The sequence below is a fragment of the Taudactylus pleione genome, unplaced genomic scaffold, assembly GCF_031769625.1.
Source record: "Taudactylus pleione unplaced genomic scaffold, aTauple2 ptg000100l, whole genome shotgun sequence".
Classification (NCBI taxonomy): domain Eukaryota; kingdom Metazoa; phylum Chordata; class Amphibia; order Anura; family Myobatrachidae; genus Taudactylus; species Taudactylus pleione.
Window position 1 is genome coordinate 4,534,797 of NW_028284502.1, and position 19,400 is coordinate 4,554,196.

Consider the following 19,400-nt stretch of genomic DNA (forward strand, 5'->3'; position numbering starts at 1 on the left):
TTGTTCCATGTGATGCGGGCCGACATATCGGATCCTAAGCTCACATCAGAACAATGCAATGAATGAAGGAACGATCACTCCTTCATTTCACTTAATAGTGCCGCATGCAATATCGTCAAGTTCGATGAGCAGCACAACAAACCTGGCGACATCGCATGCGACCACAGAACCGTGCATATCGTGCATACACACTGCACAATATGATGTTCCGATTTGGCCAAATTTGCCAAATCGTAACGACATTGTCGTTTCTCTGGGAGAAAGAAGAACAAGATGGCAACCTTCTGCTGTGTGCACAACACTCAAACATGGAGGATAAAACATAATAATCTGTATTGATATATTGAAAACTGTTTAATAGGCAAACACTGTTGATGGAAAAAAAAATGGGATTAACACAAACATATACAGAGCAGAATGATATATAAGGCAAAAAGGTGATTACAATGTATTTTTGAAGAACCATGGTCAGCCTTCATCAGTTACTGCTAAGGTTGAAGGCTTGTAATGAAATAACTTAAGGGGTGCTGTAACAAGGCTTGGGAGAGAGATATAGTGGAGAAGTTGCCTGAAGCAACTAATCAGCTCCTAACTCTCAGTTCACAGACTGTGCTAGATAAATGACAGTGAGAAGCTGATTGGTTGATTCAGGCAACTTCTCCACTTTATCTCTCTCCAAGTCTCTCCCTTAATCTCCATATGTTGTGTTGTGTATTCACTGAGTTATAATAGTGTCCTATTCCCAAGATCAGTGGGATACAGTAGAATTGTCCAAAGTGGCAACAATAGCCCTTATTGGTACGTAACCATATACATTTCTCTCCTTTGGATATGGACAGACTAACATACTTATATTTTATAATTGCAGCAATTCCCTTCGTACACATGGCCTGATTCAGAGCCGGACGCTCTGACCAGAGCGCTCGCTCTGAATCAGGGCCCTCCTACCTAAAAATGGAGCGGCCTCCTGGCCGCTCGCATAGCTGTGGGTGACCACCCACAGCTTATGCGAGCAGCCAAAAAGATGGTTTGCGACGAGACCCTGCGGTAGGGTCTCACTGCCGCAAGCCCAGGAATGCTTTTGGCTCTATCAGAGCCAAAAGCACTCCCACTGACATCACTAGTGATGTCAGTGGGGCCGGCTCCAGACGGTAGGCGTTCCCATGGGAACGCCTCCGTCTGGGCAGCAACGCCCCTGGCACGCCCACCAAAGGGGGCGTGCTGTCAGTCACCATCGACAGCACGCCCCGTTTGGTGCGAGACCCATAGCGACAGCTTGGCTGTCGCTGTGCGGGTCTCGTGCATGCGCACGACGGAGCTCCCTCCATCCTTGCGCATTAGGGCACCATCGACCCGCTTGCGATCGCTCAGCGCTCGCGAGCGGGTCTGTATTAGGCCCACTGTTCAATAATGTCAGCTTTACTGTATATTGATATAGCTAATAATTGAATCTACCGCTTAATTAGGTCCATACCCTTATCATTATGAGTATATGATTTGTCCCCTGCTTTCATGATATCCAGTGGATGGGTTGCTATGTAATTAAAACATTATTTTTATTTTTTCACTTAGCACCTTGTCTTTGGAATCAAGTCCTTCATTGCTTACCTCATCCCTGATATGCCGAAGGACCTGTGTGACCGGATGAGGCGAGAAAAATACCTGGTCCAGGAGATGATGTACGAGGCGGAACTGGAACATTTACAACGGGAACGGAAAAAGAACGGGAAAAACTATAACCACGAATGGCCTTAAGTGACCCCAAAGGGAAAGTCTTTGCACTGAAAGAGAAAATTGACACTTGATATAAAAAGAGGGAAAGCTCTAAAATGTCAGGCTTTTTATATTCACCCTTGCAAATGATATAATACACATATATGTATGCAATGCAAAAATGCATATATATATATATATATATATATACATGGTGTTATGTAAAAGCTCTAATGCAGTGAGGATATTTCAATATTTCAGTGTTATGCAAACTGGAGTGCTTCCACTTGTTAGTGACCTCTGCCAAGTGGTGGCACCTATGAAGTGTGGTATATGACTGGGAGACATTTCACCATACTGCGTGCTGAGTTCTGTAAATATCCGTTTCTGCACCAGCATCCAATACATAAGGATATCTCATTCTCTTCATCCTGATGACCACACCCCCCTCTATGCTCAGCCAATCAATGGCTGGTCTTTAGTTGCAAATCTTAATATTCTTAAATGACTACTTTTGCCGGTCATTCTGGAGTCCAGCTTATGTTGTACACTACTAATTAGGGATATGCGGTCAGGGGAGGCAGAGCCTCATACTCTCTCCCCTATCATACTCCCTGTCATGCTCCAGAATTTTGATATAAAAACTATGTTTTTATACATGTGTGCCTCCCCAGCCATTGATCTCGCCGCACGTCACTGCTACAAATAGTGAATAAAAGGTGAGCATAAGCCACTGTATTAATGGGTATATTTACGTAGCAAGCCACCACTTGTCAGCGGGTTTGACCTCAATTTTATGCGGCTTTACATTTTTATGTCAAACCCACCAAGAAGCAGGGGCTTGGTTTGTTTCTATAACCATAATGTCTTTACTACGTCGTGCAATTTACTAAATAGCACTTTATCATAAACCATTTTATAAACAAGTGATTTAGGATCCCAGTGCAGTTGTGTGGGACCTGCCAATTGAAAGTTCTCCTGCAGTGATTGTATATACTGTATATGAACAAAATCAAAGAATTGCATGATGAGATTCTTTTATGTCATGAATTTACACTGTTGAAGACTGCATTTATACAAAAGCAAGAGCAGTGGGTTTGGAGACTGTGCGTGGTGATGGACAGCTACTGAAAGTGGCCTCAGCATCCAGGCAGCTGAACGTATACATCTCGCCTCGATTCCAGCAGAACTCGGTCTTTAAAATCATGTTTCTGTGATGCGGTGGTGCCTACTACATGTACGACTTACACACAAAGATCCAGGAATGCAATTTGGTTTGAAAGCTTTTACATATCCCTGTATATATTTACAACCAGAAGATACTATGCAGTTAAATAGTGTTTTGCCAACAAACAGTGATGCAAGATCTGGTGCCCATGGGGTTGAGTTTTTTACTCTACATCACTGAATGGGTCAATACTACAATATACTTCCATCCGAAAGAGTAAATGCTCTTCCTTTAAAATTTTTAGTAAAAACTGCAAAAATCAAACTTTAGCAAAAACTGCAAAGTGTTTCAGTATTTTACTATGTAGCTGACATTTTCAAACAAAATTGCATGTTTTTTGCATACATTTTTGCAGATGGTTTTTGGAATTAGTATAACCTCTATATATAAAAAAATACTAAAAAAAATATAGAAAATTATTGGAAAAAAAATCATAACACATTTTGATTGTCCCATATTGGATTAAAAATTAACAGCAAGAAAAAGAAAAAGGCACATAGAAAAAGAATATTACATGAAAATTTTTTTTTAGTATATTTCATTATATTTCATGTGATAATCTGAATGTGGTAAGTATAATTGTGCTGCTGTATTTTATATGGAAAAATAAGACTTATTATATGCATATGACTTCAGGAAAAAAAATATTTTTATGTTTCAGGACTGCATGCAGTTGTTTTATATGCAGTATTTTCTTATTTGTTTATGTGCACTCTAAATGCAATGGACTTTGCTGTGCAAACCCTTAGCCCTAATCGGAAATATTTATGCAAGCGACCTTTCGTAAAAATGTATTATAGAAATAAATGATTGTATACATGAAACATTTTCATTATAAAATAAGAAGTTTGCATACTGCAGTCCTAGAGTACAAAGTTGAGTACTGTAATATTAATATATTTTTTGGTAACCATTTTATTTTTAATCCAAACAATCTTTTGAGAGATCTCTCCTTTTCAGGTAAAGCTAAATACAAAACAAAAGGGGTAATTATATTACTCACATTGAATGGGGTTGTTACGATGGTGCAGAAGTAGTTAATAGTGTTTGAGGGGGAGAGGGGGTGGCAAGTTGTGTCTTTGTCCATGTGGCAGAAAGCCTAGCTTCACCCCTGTTGCCAATCAACACTTAAGTACTGTTTGGCATGCTTATATAATGTGTTGTGAGTGCTGCTTGACCTCAGGAGGAGAGGGGATCTCTCAAAAGCTAGTCTTGAAAAATTAACTGTTAATCTTAATACAGTATCACCATACTCTACAGTACTCCACTTTGTACATTAAGACAACTGGACTAACATGGCTTAAACTTTTTTTATTTTTGCTATTATGGTCTATGTGCTTATTTAATAAAATATTGCAAGAACACATCTGCTGTGGCAATTAATTAAATATTAGCTTTTTACCCTGTTCACACACTGGACTTTCACAAACTGATTAGTTGCTGACGATTGCAGCACTTCATTGCTGATATTAAATCTACCCCAAGCTACTTCATTGCTGATATTAAATCTACCCCAAGCTACTTCATTGCTGATATTAAATCTACCCCAAGCTACTTCATTGCTGATATTAAATCTATCCCAAGCTACTTCATTGCTGATATTAAATCTACCCCAAGCTACTTCATTGCTGATATTAAATCTACCCCAAGCTACTTCATTGATGATATTAAATCTACCCCAATCTACTCTTGGTTTTCGCTCCTAAATTAATGTATAATAAAGTGAACCAGTAATGCGAATGTGCTTATTTGATAACATTGTTCCAGTAGCACAACCGTCAACCGTCCTGCAACTGATCAGATATACACCTTGGGTTGTCTTGTGCAAGATGGACAATTAATAAAACATCTGATTAGTTGCTATTGATAAAACACATTTGTGCTATTTCAACAATTATCTTAATCCATAGAATGTAGCGTTGGATGGCATACACTAAGATTACCGTTAAATTCAGAGTATTAATTACCTTTGATATACGTACAATGTGCATTTACAGAATTAGGACAGCAGGAATGGTGTGCAGGAGATTGACATGGGACTGTTGGGGAGTAACAGGTAGAGTGAGTGAACCGAGCATCACTGGAAAGTAAATCACAGGATTTCTTGTTAACCTAGGGAACTCCACCTTATAATAGTGTTTATTTTAGTTTTAGCTGGTGTTCATAGTTAATTCTACCACTTGGTTTGGGAATCTCTAAATTAAGTTTGTTCCTGTTATCAAAAATTATTTTAATTCAAATTAATTTCTCTGTGATTTAGACTAAATAATATATTTTTGGACCAACGGTGTGATGGGTGGATGTACTTTTATTTCCTTTTTATGCTTTTTTTTTTTTAAAGTTAGGGTGAGTGAATGGCTAACTGTCTTCTGAAAATACTTGTTCACTACCAGACTGGTATCTGCAGAAGCAAAAAAATAGATGTTGAATATAGTTCAGCTTTAGCACAAGGAAAGCAGTCAACAGTAAATATGACTGTTATTTATTGGTTTAGGTTATTGACAGTTTATTATTATTTTTATTGTTATTATATTTGGATTCCAAGGCACCACAATTCTCTACAGCACCAGACAGTGAGGCAAACAGGGCGTACATACAATGCAGTTATTCAAGGTAGACAAGATAAATACATACATGAACAGAATTTGTTTGGTGGAGGCCTCTCATGACGGAATTTATAATCTAGTGGAAAAAGAGCAAAACTTAGAGTTGAGGTTGGGTCAGTAGTAGGGGTGTAGCTGAGTAAGTAATGCAGGTAGAGTATGGTAGGATATAATAAAGGGAGGGAAGGGTTTAGAGAGTGTTTGAAAAATTGAAGGTTGGGTTCCATTGCTGGGTAAGGCACAGTAGAAGTCTTGTAGGCAGGAGTAACAGGTGGTTATAAGAAAGGAGGGCATCACACAAATCAATGCCAGACCTCAGTGGCCGTGAGTATCGGGAATCTGCGCGTGCACAGGACCCGTTTTGCAAATGTGCAGAGCGTGATCGCACTCTGGGCCTGATTCAGAGCCGGACGCTCTGACCAGAGCGCTCGCTCTGAATCAGGGCCCTCCTCCATGAAAATGGAGCGGCCTCCTGGCCGCTCGCATAGCTGTGGGTGACCACCCACAGCATATGCGAGCGGCCAAAAAGATGGTCGCGATGATCTTGACCATCGCGACCATCGGACTTGCGACAGAGACCCTGCGGTAGGGTCTCCCTGCCACAAGCCTTAGAGTGATTTTGGCTCTATCAGAGCCAAAATCACTCCCACTGACATCACTAGTGATGTCAGTGGGGCCGGATTCAGACGGTAGGCGTTCCCATGGGAACGCCTCCATCTGGCCGCCACGCCCCCGGCAGCCCACCAAAGGGGGCTGCTGTCAATCAACATCGACAGCACGCCCCCTTTGGTGCGAGACCTGGAGCGATGGAAAGCCCGTCGCTCCCCGGGTCTCGCGCATGCGCACGACGGAGCTCCCTCCGTCGTGCGCATGCGCAGTGGGGAACATCGACCCACTTGCGAGCGTACTGCCGCTCGCGAGTGGGTCTGAATGACACCCTCTGTCCCTCTGCCTGATTGACATACAGAGGCATTTAAGGGGTGGGGACGGCCGGCGTTCCTGGAAACGCGGATGTGACAGTCCCGTTTTCCTAGAGTGGCAAGGCTAGGGGCTGTATCCACGGACGCAGTTTCCTAACCTCGCAAGCCTGCAAGCCTGAGTAAGCTTACTCAGCTGGTCGGCGGCCCGGTGCTGTCCACCACTTCGCGACCACCTGCGACCTCGGTTGCAGTGCCGGGATCGCAAATTCAGCAGGGGGTGTCATACACCACCTGCTGCATGTGCATATTAGCAAGGACGGAATTGATAAAGGATTTGAGATGAGAATAATTTTAATCGGATTCAAATAGCTCTGACTCCGGCCTGTATACTGTATCCGCCATATGCACCTCCTCCCAAAAACGTGTGTTCTTTTCTATGAGGTACAAACATAACTGGTAACTTACAGATGTTTTATTTGTAGATTCTGCCGCTGAAATTTCACAAAATGTCACAAATTAAAACCATTGTTTTTCTTATCTATGTAATAAGTGAGCCATATAGTAAAATGTGGGCCAAATCCTGCACCAAAGGCTGTTACCCCTACATTTTGCTATTCTCCATTACATGACATTCATACTGGAGCTACTGTATGTCTTCCTAAGAAAAAGCTGCTTTGTTCAAAATCCTATATGGGTTTCATCAAGATTGAGTTTTGTCTTCTATTATGTGAATAAAATATGCAGTGTATTTTTTCTCTAAAATACTGTTATTCATATTTGTGTCACATCCCCAGAAAATGTAAAAACGTGGTTTAAATAGCACAATGTTAAGTTGAATGGTTAAGTGCACTTTGCAAATGTTTGGGTGCATGAGCACATATTGTACTGTACTGTATTGTGCCCCCGGCAGCCAAAAGTCATTGTATCCTATAGCAAATAAATTCTCACACACTAAATCTATAATGGCATAAGTCCATTGATCAGTGCAAATTACTGCAACATTTCAGTGTGTATTAGACCTGAAACAAAGAATATTTTAGACGGCAAAAATCTGAAGTAATCCGAACCTGCACATCCCTAATATAAATGAAAACAACGATTTGGTATCAAATAAGTGGCACAGTTACCTCTGATACACTGGCTGCCCACTGCCCTGGGTCCCTAGATGCCTACAGTGGCTCAAGACTTCTTGAGTAGACCACTCCCATCCCATTGGCTTAATGACAACAGTGTTGTTAAGGTGGGTACTCACTGGAATGCTATATCAGCAGATGATGTTCTTACACACTGAACAATCATCACTGCCTCTGGCTGCGGGTCCCGTTGGCCGTGGATCACGTTGTGACCCCCTCCCCGCCAGGCTTTGCAGCAAGTGTGAGCAGATATATCTGCAATCGGTTGTGCTGCACAGCCGACACGATATGTCTGTGAATAACGTTGCTCACAGACATATTGTCTGTATACACTTGCCGACGAGCGCATGATATATAGACCGTTCAATTGAACGGACGATATGTCGGCCAGTGTGTACCCAGCATTAGTTTTTCTTGTCTGCAGTGGGATGAAATCAGGGGATAGGCACAGATTACACCGCTGCCTGTTTGAATCAGGCTAGTTGGAGTAATATACAATAAGTAAGTGAGGGACTCTGGGAGGGTGTGATATATCTTGTCAACGTTCACAATGTTGACAGTCACTATGTGGACACTGATGTTATGTCGACATTGATTATATGTCAACATTGTGGTCTTGCTCTATTCAGAGTTTCCCAACCCCAGTCCTTTGGAAGCCCCAACAGTGCATGTTTTGCAGATCTCCTCAGTATTGAGATAATTAGATCCACCTGTGGATCTTTTAAAATGTATCAGCCAGTAATGGATACACCTGTGCACTCACTAGGAGATCTGCTAGGGGATCCCTGAGGACTAGAGTTGGGAAACGCTGCTATAATTTTATCCCTAAACCTTATGGAAATGTCGACATTATGACAATGGGCCTGATTCAGACCCACTCGCGAGCGGCTGTCCGCTCGCAAGTGGGTCGATGGTCTGCACTGCTCATGCGCACGATGGAGGGAGCTCCGTCGTGCGCATGCGCGAGATGCGATGAGCGAAGGACTTTCCTTCGCTCGTTGTGTCTGATCAAAGGGGGTGTGCTGTCGATGTTGATTGACAGCACGCCCCCTTTGGCGGGCGTGCCGGGGGCGTGCCTGCGAGACGGAGGCGTTCCCAAGGGAACGCCTAACGTCAGAAGCCGGCCCCACTGACATCACTAGTGATGTCAGTGGGAGTGATTTTGGCTCTGATAGAGCCAAAATCACTCCTGGCCCTGCGGTCGAAAAACTCAACCGCAGTCTTCTGGTCGCAGTGGCGATGGTCGCGATAGTCAAGACCATCGCGATCATCATCCTGCACGCTCGTATATGCTGTGGGTGGTGACCCACAGCTATACGAGCGTCCAGGAGGACGCTCCATATTTATGGAGGTGGGCCCCGATTCAGAGCGAGCGCTCTGGTCAGAGCGTCCGGTTCTGAATCAGGGCCAATATTGCCATTTAACAAGTAGCCATTCTGTCAATGTTGACCTTTTGTAGGTGTCAACATTAATGATATTGAAATTTTAACCATGTTGACAATCAATGTCGACCTTCTGCCGTCAATATTGTGAATATAGACATTCTGACTTCATGCTCTCTAGAAAGTTTCTGGAGAACTTGCGCATAGAGTGATACAGGATTTAATGGGGTTGTCCACTTTTAGATTAAACCGTCTCTGCACATATTGCATCCCTTAGGGGGTTTCCGCCAATAACCACCACTAATAGATGGACTGCGCTGTATGTTAAGACATCTGTTGTGCAAGAGGAACCAATATGTCTTGTCCTCACCAAAAAAAAGCTGAATAGATTACTAGATGGACAGAGTCATTTAGCTTAGCGGCTGCCTCCGCTTCCATAGCGCAGTGTGACTCTGAGCCATAAGTAAAATGAGGAAGTTGTGTTTGCCTCATTTAGCAAACAGAGGGCCTGATTGATGCAATGCCTTTGTTGGACACAATAGAGCGATATTTGCCACTGCGCATATGCCAAAACCGCACTGCGCGTGCAATGGATTGGCAATGGTCAGTGTCTGCGGAAGGTAATGGGGGTGGTTAAAAAAACACAGGCATGTTGGGACCATTTTCTGGGCATGCTCTAGTGAGTCTCTGTGTATTTGATCACAGCTTAGTAGAGCCGTTCTGTCTGAGACAGCATAGGCTTACTCAGGCCAATGTTTCCTCTGATTGAACGTAAGTGGCAGATATGGGGCACTGGAGTTGGGTGATTCAGTGCACAAGGCATCAGCTAAGTCATTAGTATATTTGCGTAAGTCCACTGCGTACAGATCGCATTTATAACGGGATTTGCGTCCATCTCTGAATCAAACCTAGAGTCCAACTGCAAAGAGCAGGGAACATAAAGAAACTTAGCGGAATATTCAATTGGGCGCGAGGTTTTGTTCCCGCGGGTATGCGCGCTCCTGATACCCGCGGGACTCAGTTAAAAAAACAGTGGACGCGGGGTTTTCATCACTGAATAATTAAAAATAAAAAAAAACCTTACCTGCCCGGGTCTCCACGGCTCCCGGTGACATCCCCTCTCTCTCCTTACTGGGGAGGGGGCTCCTGGGAGGCTCCAGGGGCTGGTGGGTGGGGCAAGGGCTGCTGGGAGATGTAGTTCTCCCAGCACCCATTACGGGGGGCCACAGTGACACTGGGGGGGGGGCACACTGACACCGGTACACACACACACTCATATACACTTTCAAACACCACACACACTCACATACTCACCCCTGCTGCAGAAGAGCTGGCTCCAGACGCAGGATGAAGAAGACAGCGCTGCCGAAGGTGAGTAATTAAGGACTAATTAAGCTAATTTGATACTTCCAATTGCTTAATTAGTCGTCAGGGGGGTGTCGTGGGGGTATCAGAGCAAGTCCCGGTAATTTTACCTAAAATCATCGATTTTAGGAAAATCACGCTTGTACAGGAGGTGCGAGAATAAAAAACTCCCAGCACGTGTTTTAAAAAAACCACGCACCTAATAGAATAGCAAAAAACCTGCACCTGCAGGAAAAACCTCGCAGGTGCGGGTTTTATGTTATTCTCGCAGCCTATTGAATATGCCCCTTAGTGACCTCCTCCAAATGTAATATTTTAAGATTTGGGTGGAGTTCTTTAAATAGCACAAGCCCAGATTTATTATTCTTACCTGAGCCATACACATCAAAGCCAACATCCAACTGGTTGGAGAAGGTAGAACAGAATTGTGCTATTTGTAGAATGCTTTTAAATTGGCCTTTACACGTGCTAGAAAACGTCCAAAGTTCATGTGTGCGCGTGTTGTTGCACAAAATAAAACAGTGTTGTTAAATTCCTTACACTATTGTAACATTTATATTATAACTTTCATATACTGTGTATGCAATGTATTAATATATATGTCAAATTATGCATTACATTTTATGTATCTTATTTTTAATTATTAATGTTTACATACATAATGCATTAAATTATAATGTAAAAACACTTGCTTAAATTATTTTCTTTCTTGGATACAAAATATTAGCATTGTGTATATTTTAAATGGAAACTATGGATTAGTAAATAAATATAACACTGGAAAGCATCTTATTGTTGTCTGTTGTATTTACTGACTATAACAGGCCTGTCAAACATGCGGCCCGAATAAACATTTTATGCGGCTCGTCAGTATGGGCCCACATATATATAATATGCGGCCCACACCCTGTCACGATCGAAGCTCAGCTCCGATCGGGCACTGTTTACATTATTTAAAGCTGGCAACGCTGGTCTCTGAAGCGATCAGAAGCCTCTGATCAGAGGCCAGCGCTCACAGTGATGCAGCGTGCTGATGACGTCATCCGCGTCTCCCGCGATGAGAGGAGCCTGCGCCTGCTGTTCTGGATCTAATTAGATACAGTCAGCGGTAGCGTCTACGCGGGACGGTGGGAGTGAAGACGGCGGGGACTCGAGCGGTGCCCAGCAACCATGATGAAGAAAGGTAAGTAAGGCATTACTGGGGCCTCTGCATGAGGGGCATTACTGGGGGCACAACATAAGGGGCATTACTGGGGGCACTGCATAAGGGGCATTAATGGGGCACTGCATAATGGGCACTGCATAAGGAGCACTGCATTGGTTTTTATTAGTAATAAACCTTTCAAAATTGCATATAAGACTTTTTTTTTTTGCAGCCCACACACTCTTAGGACCTTTAATATTCGGCCCGGGTTGGTATTTTGAGTTTGACATGCCTGCACTAAAACTAAACAAGATAGTATGTTAAGCTCACAGTTTAATATGGTTTCTAGGTTTGTATTTTGCATAGGTCACAGGTTCTCAAATCCAGACAAACAGTGCATGTTTTCCAGGTCTCCTCACAGAAACAAAAGTGAAATAATTACCTCCACCTGTGGATCTTTTAAAATGTGTCAGAGAGTAATGAATACACCTGTGCACCTGTTGGGTGACCTGGAAATTGTGACCTCCTGAGGACCGAGTTCGAGAACCTATGCTATTAGTGGTTGAGATAATGCACTGGGACAGGCTTTGGAAAATGGATGAGGTCTTAAAGGGGCCATGCGCTGTGCAATTATCGGCCGGATCAGCCATACGCTGTGCAATTATTGCCCTGATCAGCCATACACTGTGCAATTATTGGCCCGCTCAGCAATACACTGTGCAATTATCGGCCTGATCAGCCATACACTGTGCTATTATCAGCCAGATCAGCCATATACTGTGTAATTATCAGCCTGATCAGCCTTAAGCTGGCCACACACTAGACCTACTTACATCCAACCAGCCAACTTGTTGATTGGCTGGAATGAAAATCTGGTAACGTATGGGAGTAAATGATGATAAGCAATTTGCTCCTAAATGCCAGAAAACAGATGAAAATGGTCGTCAGACAAGTTTGTTAAATGTTTAATCTAAACAATTTGTTCAAACAACAGTTTTTGTTCATTTTCCGGCGTTTGGGAGCAAATTGCTGATTGTCATTTGCTTTCATTCCTTACCAGATTTTAATTCCAACCAATCAACAAGTTGGCTGGTTGGATGTAAGTTGGTCTAGTGTGTGGCCAGCTTTACACTGTGCTATTATCGGCCTGATCAGCCTTACACTGTGCAATTATCAGCCTGATCAGCCTTACACTATGTAATTATCAGCCTGATAAGCCTTACAATGTGTAATTATCAGCCTGATCAGCCTTACACTGTGTAATTATCAGCCTGATCAGCCATACACTGTGCTATTATCAGCCTGATCAGCAATACACTGTGTAATCAGCCTGATCAGCCAAATACTGTGTAATTATCAGCCTGATCAGCCATACACGTGTAATTATCAGCTTGATCAGCCTTACACTGTGTAATTATCAGCCTGATCAGCCATACACTCTGTAATTATCAGCCTGATCAGCCATACATTGTGCAACTATCAGCCTGATCAGCCATACACTGTGTAATTATCAGCCTGATCAGCCATACACTGTGCAACTATCAGCCTGTTCAGCCATTCACTGTGCAATTATTGGCCCGATCAGCCATACACTGTGCAATTATCGGCCCGATCAGCCATACACTGTGCAATTATCGGCTTGATCAGCCATACACTGTGTAATTATCAGCCTATTCAGCCTTACACAGTGCTATTATCGGCCTGATCAGCCATACACTGTGTAATTATCAGCCTGATCAGCCATACACTGTGCTATTATCAGCCTGATCAGCCTTACACTGTGTAATTATCAGCCTGTTCAGCCATATACTGTGTAATTATCAGCCTGAGCAGCCATATACTGTGTAATTATCAGTATGATCAGCCATACACTGTGTAATTATCAGCCTGATCAGCCAAATACTGTGTAATTATCAGCCTGATCAGCCATATACTGTGTACTTATCAGCCTGATCAGCCGTACACTGTGTAATTATCAGCCTGATCAGCCATACACTGTGTAATTATCAGCCTGATCAGCAATACACTGTGTAATTATCAGCCTGATCAGCCATATACTGTGTAATTATCAGCCTGTTTAGCCATACACTGTGCTATTATCAGCCTGATCAGCCATACACTGTGCTATTATCAGCATGATCAGCCTTACACTGTGTAATTATCTGCCTATTCAACCATACACTGTGTAATTATCAGCCTGATCAACCATACACTGTGTAATTATCAGCCTGTTCAGCCTTATACTGTGTAATTATCAGCCTGATCAGCCATACACTGTGTAATTGTCAGCCTGATCAGCCATACACTGTGTAATTATCATCCTGATCAGCCTTACACTGGGCTATTATCAGCCTGATCAGCCTTACACTGTGTAATTATCTGCCTGTTCAGCCATACACTGTGTAATTATCAGCCTGATCAGCCATACACTGTAATTATCAGCCTGATCAGCCATACACTGTGTAATTATCAGCCTGATCAGCCATACACTGTGTAATTATCAGCCTGATCAGCCTTACACTGTGCTATTATCAGCCTGATCAGCCTTACACTGTGTAATTATCAGCCTGATCAGCCTTACACTGTGCTATTATCAGCCTGATCAGCCTTACACTGTGCTATTATCAGCCTGATCAGCCTTACACTGTGTAATTATCAGCCTGATCAGCCTTTCACTGTGCTATTATCAGCCTGATCAGCCTTACACTGTGCTATTATCAGACTGATCAGCCATATACTGTGTAATTATCAGCCCGATCAGCCATACACTGTGTAATTATCAGCCTGATCAGCCATATACTGTGTAATTATCAGCCTGTTCAGCCATACACTATGCAACTATCAGCCTGATCAGCCATATACTGTGCAATTATCAGCCTGATCAGCCTTACACTGTGTAATTATCAGCCTGATCAGCCATACACTGTGCTATTATCAGCCTGATCAGCCTTACACTGTGTAATTATCAGCCTGATCAGCAATATACTGTGTAATTATCAGCCTGATCAGCCATACACGTGTAATTATCAGCTTGATCAGCCTTACACTGTGTAATTATCAGCCTGATCAGCCATATATTGTGCAACTATCAATCTTATCAGCCTTACACTGTGTAATTATCAGCCTGATCAGCCATACACTGTGCAACTATCAGCCTGTTCAGCCATTCACTGTGCAATTATTGGCCCGATCAGCCATACACTGTGCAATTATCGGCCCGATCAGCCATACGCTGTGCAATTATTGGCCTGATCAGCCATTCACTTTGTAATTATCGGCCTGATCAGCCTTACACTGTGCTATTATCGGCCTGAACAGCCTTACACTGTGCTATTATTTGCCTGATCAGCCATACACTGTGTAATTATCAGCCTGTTCAGCCATACACTGTGTAATTATCAGCCTGATCAGCCATACACTGTGCTATTATCAGCCTGATCAGCCTTACACTGTGTAATTATCAGCCTGTTCAGCCATACAATGTGTAATTATCAGCCTGATCAGCCATACACTGTGCTATTATCAGACTGATCAGCCTTACACTGTGTAATTATCAGCTTGATCAGCCATATACTGTGTAATTATCAGCCTGAGCAGCCATATACTGTGTAATCAGTCTGATCAGCCATACACTGTGTAATTATCAGCCTGATCAGCCATATACTGTGTAATTATCAGCCTGTTCAGCCATGAACTGTGTAATTATCAGCCTGATCAGCCTTACACTGTGTAATTATCAGCCTGATCAGCCATATACTGTGTAATTATCAGCCTGTTCAGCCACACACTGTGCTATTATCAGCCTGATCAGCCATACACTGTGCTATTATCAGCCTGATCAGCCTAACACTGTGTAATTATCAGCCTGTTCAACCATACACTGTGTAATTATCAGCCTGATCAACCATACACTGTGTAATTATGATCAACCATACACTGTGTAATTCTAAGCCTGTTCAGCCATACACTGTGTAATTATCAGCCTGATCAGCCATACACTGTGTAATTATCAGCCTGATCAGCCATACACTGTGTAATTATCAGCCTGATCAGCCTTACACTGTGCTATTATCAGCCTGATCAGCCTTACACTGTGTAATTATATGCCTGTTCAGCCATACACTGTGTAATTATCAGCCTGATCAGCCATACACTGTGTAATTATCAGCCTGATCAGCCATACACTGTGTAATTATCAGCCTGATCAGCCATACACTGTGTAATTATCAGCCTGATCAGCCTTACACTGTGCTATTATCAGCCTGATCAGCCTTACACTGTGTAATTATCAGCCTGATCAGCCTTACACTGTGGTATTATCAGCCTGATCAGCCTTGCACTGTGCTATTATCAGTCTGATCAGCCTTACACTGTGTAATTATCAGCCTGATCAACCTTACACTGTGCTATTATCTGCCTGATCAGCCTTACACTGTGCTATTATCAGCCTGATCAGCCATATACTGTGTAATTATCAGCCTGATCAGCCATACACTGATCAGCCATACACTGTGTAATTATCAGCCTGATCAGCCATACACTGTGTAATTATCAGCCTGATCAGCCATATACTGTGTAATTATCTGCCTGTTCAGCCATACACTATGCATCTATCAGCCTGATCAGCCATATACTGAGCAATTATCAGCCTGATCAGCCTTACACTGTGTTATTATCAGCCTGATCAGCCATATACTGTGTAATTATCTGCCTGATCAGCCTTACACTGTGTAATTATCAGCCTGATCAGCCATACACTGTGCAATTATCAGCCTGATCAGCCATACACTGTGCTATTATCAGCCTGATCAGCCATACACTGTGTAATTATCAGCCTGATCAGCCTTATACTGTGCAATTATCAGCCTGATCAGCCATACACTGTGCTATTATCAGCCTGATCAGCCTTACACTGTGAAATTATCAGCCTGATCAGCCATGCACTGTGCTATTAACAGCCTGATCAGCCTTACACTGTGCTATTATCAGCCTGATCAGCCTTACACTGTGTAATTATCAGCCTGATCAGCCTTACACTGTGCTATTATCAGCCTGATCAGCCTTACACTGTGCTATTATCAGACTGATCAGCCATACACTGTGTAATTATCAGCCCGATCAGCCATACACTGTGTAATTATCAGCTTGATCAGCCATATACTGTGTAATTATCAGCCTGTTCAGCCATACACTATGCAACTATCAGCCTGATCAGCCATATACTGTGTAATTATCAGCCTGATCAGCCTTACACTGTGCTATTATCAGCCTGATCAGCCTTACACTGTGTAATTATAAGCCTGATCAGCCATACACTGTGCTATTATCAGCCTGATCAGCCTTACACTGTGTAATTATCAGCCTGATCAGCCATATACTGTGTAATTATCAGCCTGATCAGCCATACACGTGTAATTATCAGCTTGATCAGCCTTACACTGTGTAATTATGAGCCTGATCAGCCTTACACTGTGTAATTATCAGCCTGATCAGCCATACACTGTGCAACTATCAGCCTGTTCAGCCATTCACTGTGCAATTATTGGCCCGATCAGCCATACACTGTGCAATTATCAGCCTGATCAGCCATACACTGTGCTATTATCAGCCTGATCAGCCTTACACTGTGTAATTATCAACTTGATCAGCCATATACTGTGTAATTATCAGCCTGAGCAGCCATATACTGTGTAATCAGTCTTATCAGCCATACACTGTGTAATTATCAGCCTGATCAGCCATATACTGTGTAATTATCAGCCTGATCAGCCATATACTGTGTAATTATCAGCCTGATCAGCCTTACACTGTGTAATTATCAGCCTGATCAGCCATATACTGTGTAATTATCAGCCTGTTCAGCCATACACTGTGCTATTATCAGCCTGATCAGCCATACACTGTGCTATTATCAGCCTGATCAGCCTTACACTGTGTAATTATCTGCCTGTTCAACCATACACTGTGTAATTATCAGCCTGATCAACCATACACTGTGTAATTATCAGCCTGTTCAGCCATACACTGTGTAATTATCAGCCTGATCAGCCATACACTGTGTAATTATCAGCCTGATCAGCCATACACTGTGTAATTATCAGCCTGATCAGCCTTACACTGTGCTATTATCAGCCTGATCAGCCTAACACTGTGTAATTATCTGCCTGTTCAGCCATACACTGTGTAATTATCTGCCTGATCAGCCATATACTGTGTAATTATCAGCCTGATCAGCCATACACTGTGTAATTATCAGCCTGATCACCCATACACTGTGTAATTATCAGCCTGATCAGCCTTACACTGTGCTATTATCAGCCTGATCAGCCATACACTGTGTAATTATCAGCCTGATCAACCTTACACTGTGCTATTATCAGCCTGATCAGCCATACACTGTGCTATTATCTGCCTGATCAGCCATATACTGTGTAATTATCAGCCTGATCAGCCATACACTGTGTAATTATCAGCCTGATCAGCCATATACTGGGTAATTATCAGCCTTTTCAGCCATACACTATGCAACTATCAGCCTGATCAGCCATACACTGTGCTATTATCAGCCTGATCAGCCTTACACTGTGTAATTATCAGCCTGATCAGCCTTACACTGTGCTATTATCAGCCTGATCAGCCTTACACTGTGCTATTATCAGCCTGATCAGCCTTACACTGTGTAATTATCAGCCTGATCAGCCTTACACTGTGCTATTATCAGCCTGATCAGCCTTACACTGTGCTATTATCAGCCTGATCAGCCTTACACTGTGTAATTATCAGCCTGATCAGCCTTACACTGTGCTATTATCAGCCTGATCAGCCTTACACTGTGCTATTATCAGCCTGATCAGCCATATACTGTGTAATTATCAGCCCGATCAGCCGTACACTGTGTAATTATGAGCCTGAACAGCAATATACTGTGTAATTATCAGCCTGTTCAGCCATACACTATGCAACTATCAGCCTGATCAGCCATATACTGTGCAATTATCAGCCTGATCAGCCTTACACTGTGTAATTATCAGCCTGATCAGCCATACACTGTGCTATTATCAGCCTGATCAGCCTTACAGTGTGTAATTATCAGCCTGATCAGCCACATACTGTGTAATTATCAGCCTGATCAGCCATACACGTGTAATTATCAGCTTGATCAGCCTTACACTGTGTAGTTATGAGCTTGATCAGCCATACACTGTGTAATTATCAGCCTGATCAGCCATATATTGTGCAAATATCAATCTGATCAGCCTTACACTGTGTAATTATCAGCCTGATCAGCCATACACTGTGCAACTATCAGCCTGTTCAGCCATTCACTGTGCAATTATTGGCCCGATCAGCCAAACACTGTGCAATTATCGGCCCGATCAGCCATACACTGTGCAATTATCGGCCTGATCAGCCATTCACTTTGTAATTATCGGCCTGATCAGCCTTACACTGTGCTATTATCGGCCTGAACAGCCTTACACTGTGCTATTATTTGCCTGATCAGCCATAAACTGTGTAATTATCAGCCTGTTCAGCCATACACTGTGTAATTATCAGCCTGATCAGCCTTACACTGTGCTATTATCAGCCTGATCAGCCTTACACTGTGTAATTATCTGCATGTTCAGCCATACACTGTGTAACTATCAGCCTGTTCAGCCATTCACTGTGCAATTATCGGCCCGATCAGCCATACACTGTGCAATTATCGGCCCGATCAGCCATACACTGTGCAATTATCGGCCTGATCAGCCATACACTGTGTAATTATCAGCCTGATCAGCCTTACACAGTGCTATTATCGGCCTGATCAGCCATACACTGTGCTATTATCGGCCTGATCAGCCATACACTGTGCAATTATCAGCCTTTTCAGCCATACACTGTGTAATTATCAGCCTGATCAGCCATA

General features: G+C 42.8%; 1 protein-coding gene across 1 annotated transcript in view; it reads left to right on the forward strand.

The window, feature by feature from the left end:
* The window catches only part of ANO3 (anoctamin 3), a 377,773-nt gene extending 373,280 nt beyond the window's left edge, over positions 1-4,493 (forward strand). The window contains exon 27 of the mRNA XM_088470460.1: positions 1,573-4,493. Coding sequence (XP_088326586.1) covers positions 1,573-1,755 — 183 coding nt within the window. The 3' untranslated portion in view covers positions 1,756-4,493. The remainder of the gene's footprint in view (positions 1-1,572) is intronic.
* The last annotated feature ends 14,907 nt before the right edge of the window (positions 4,494-19,400 follow it).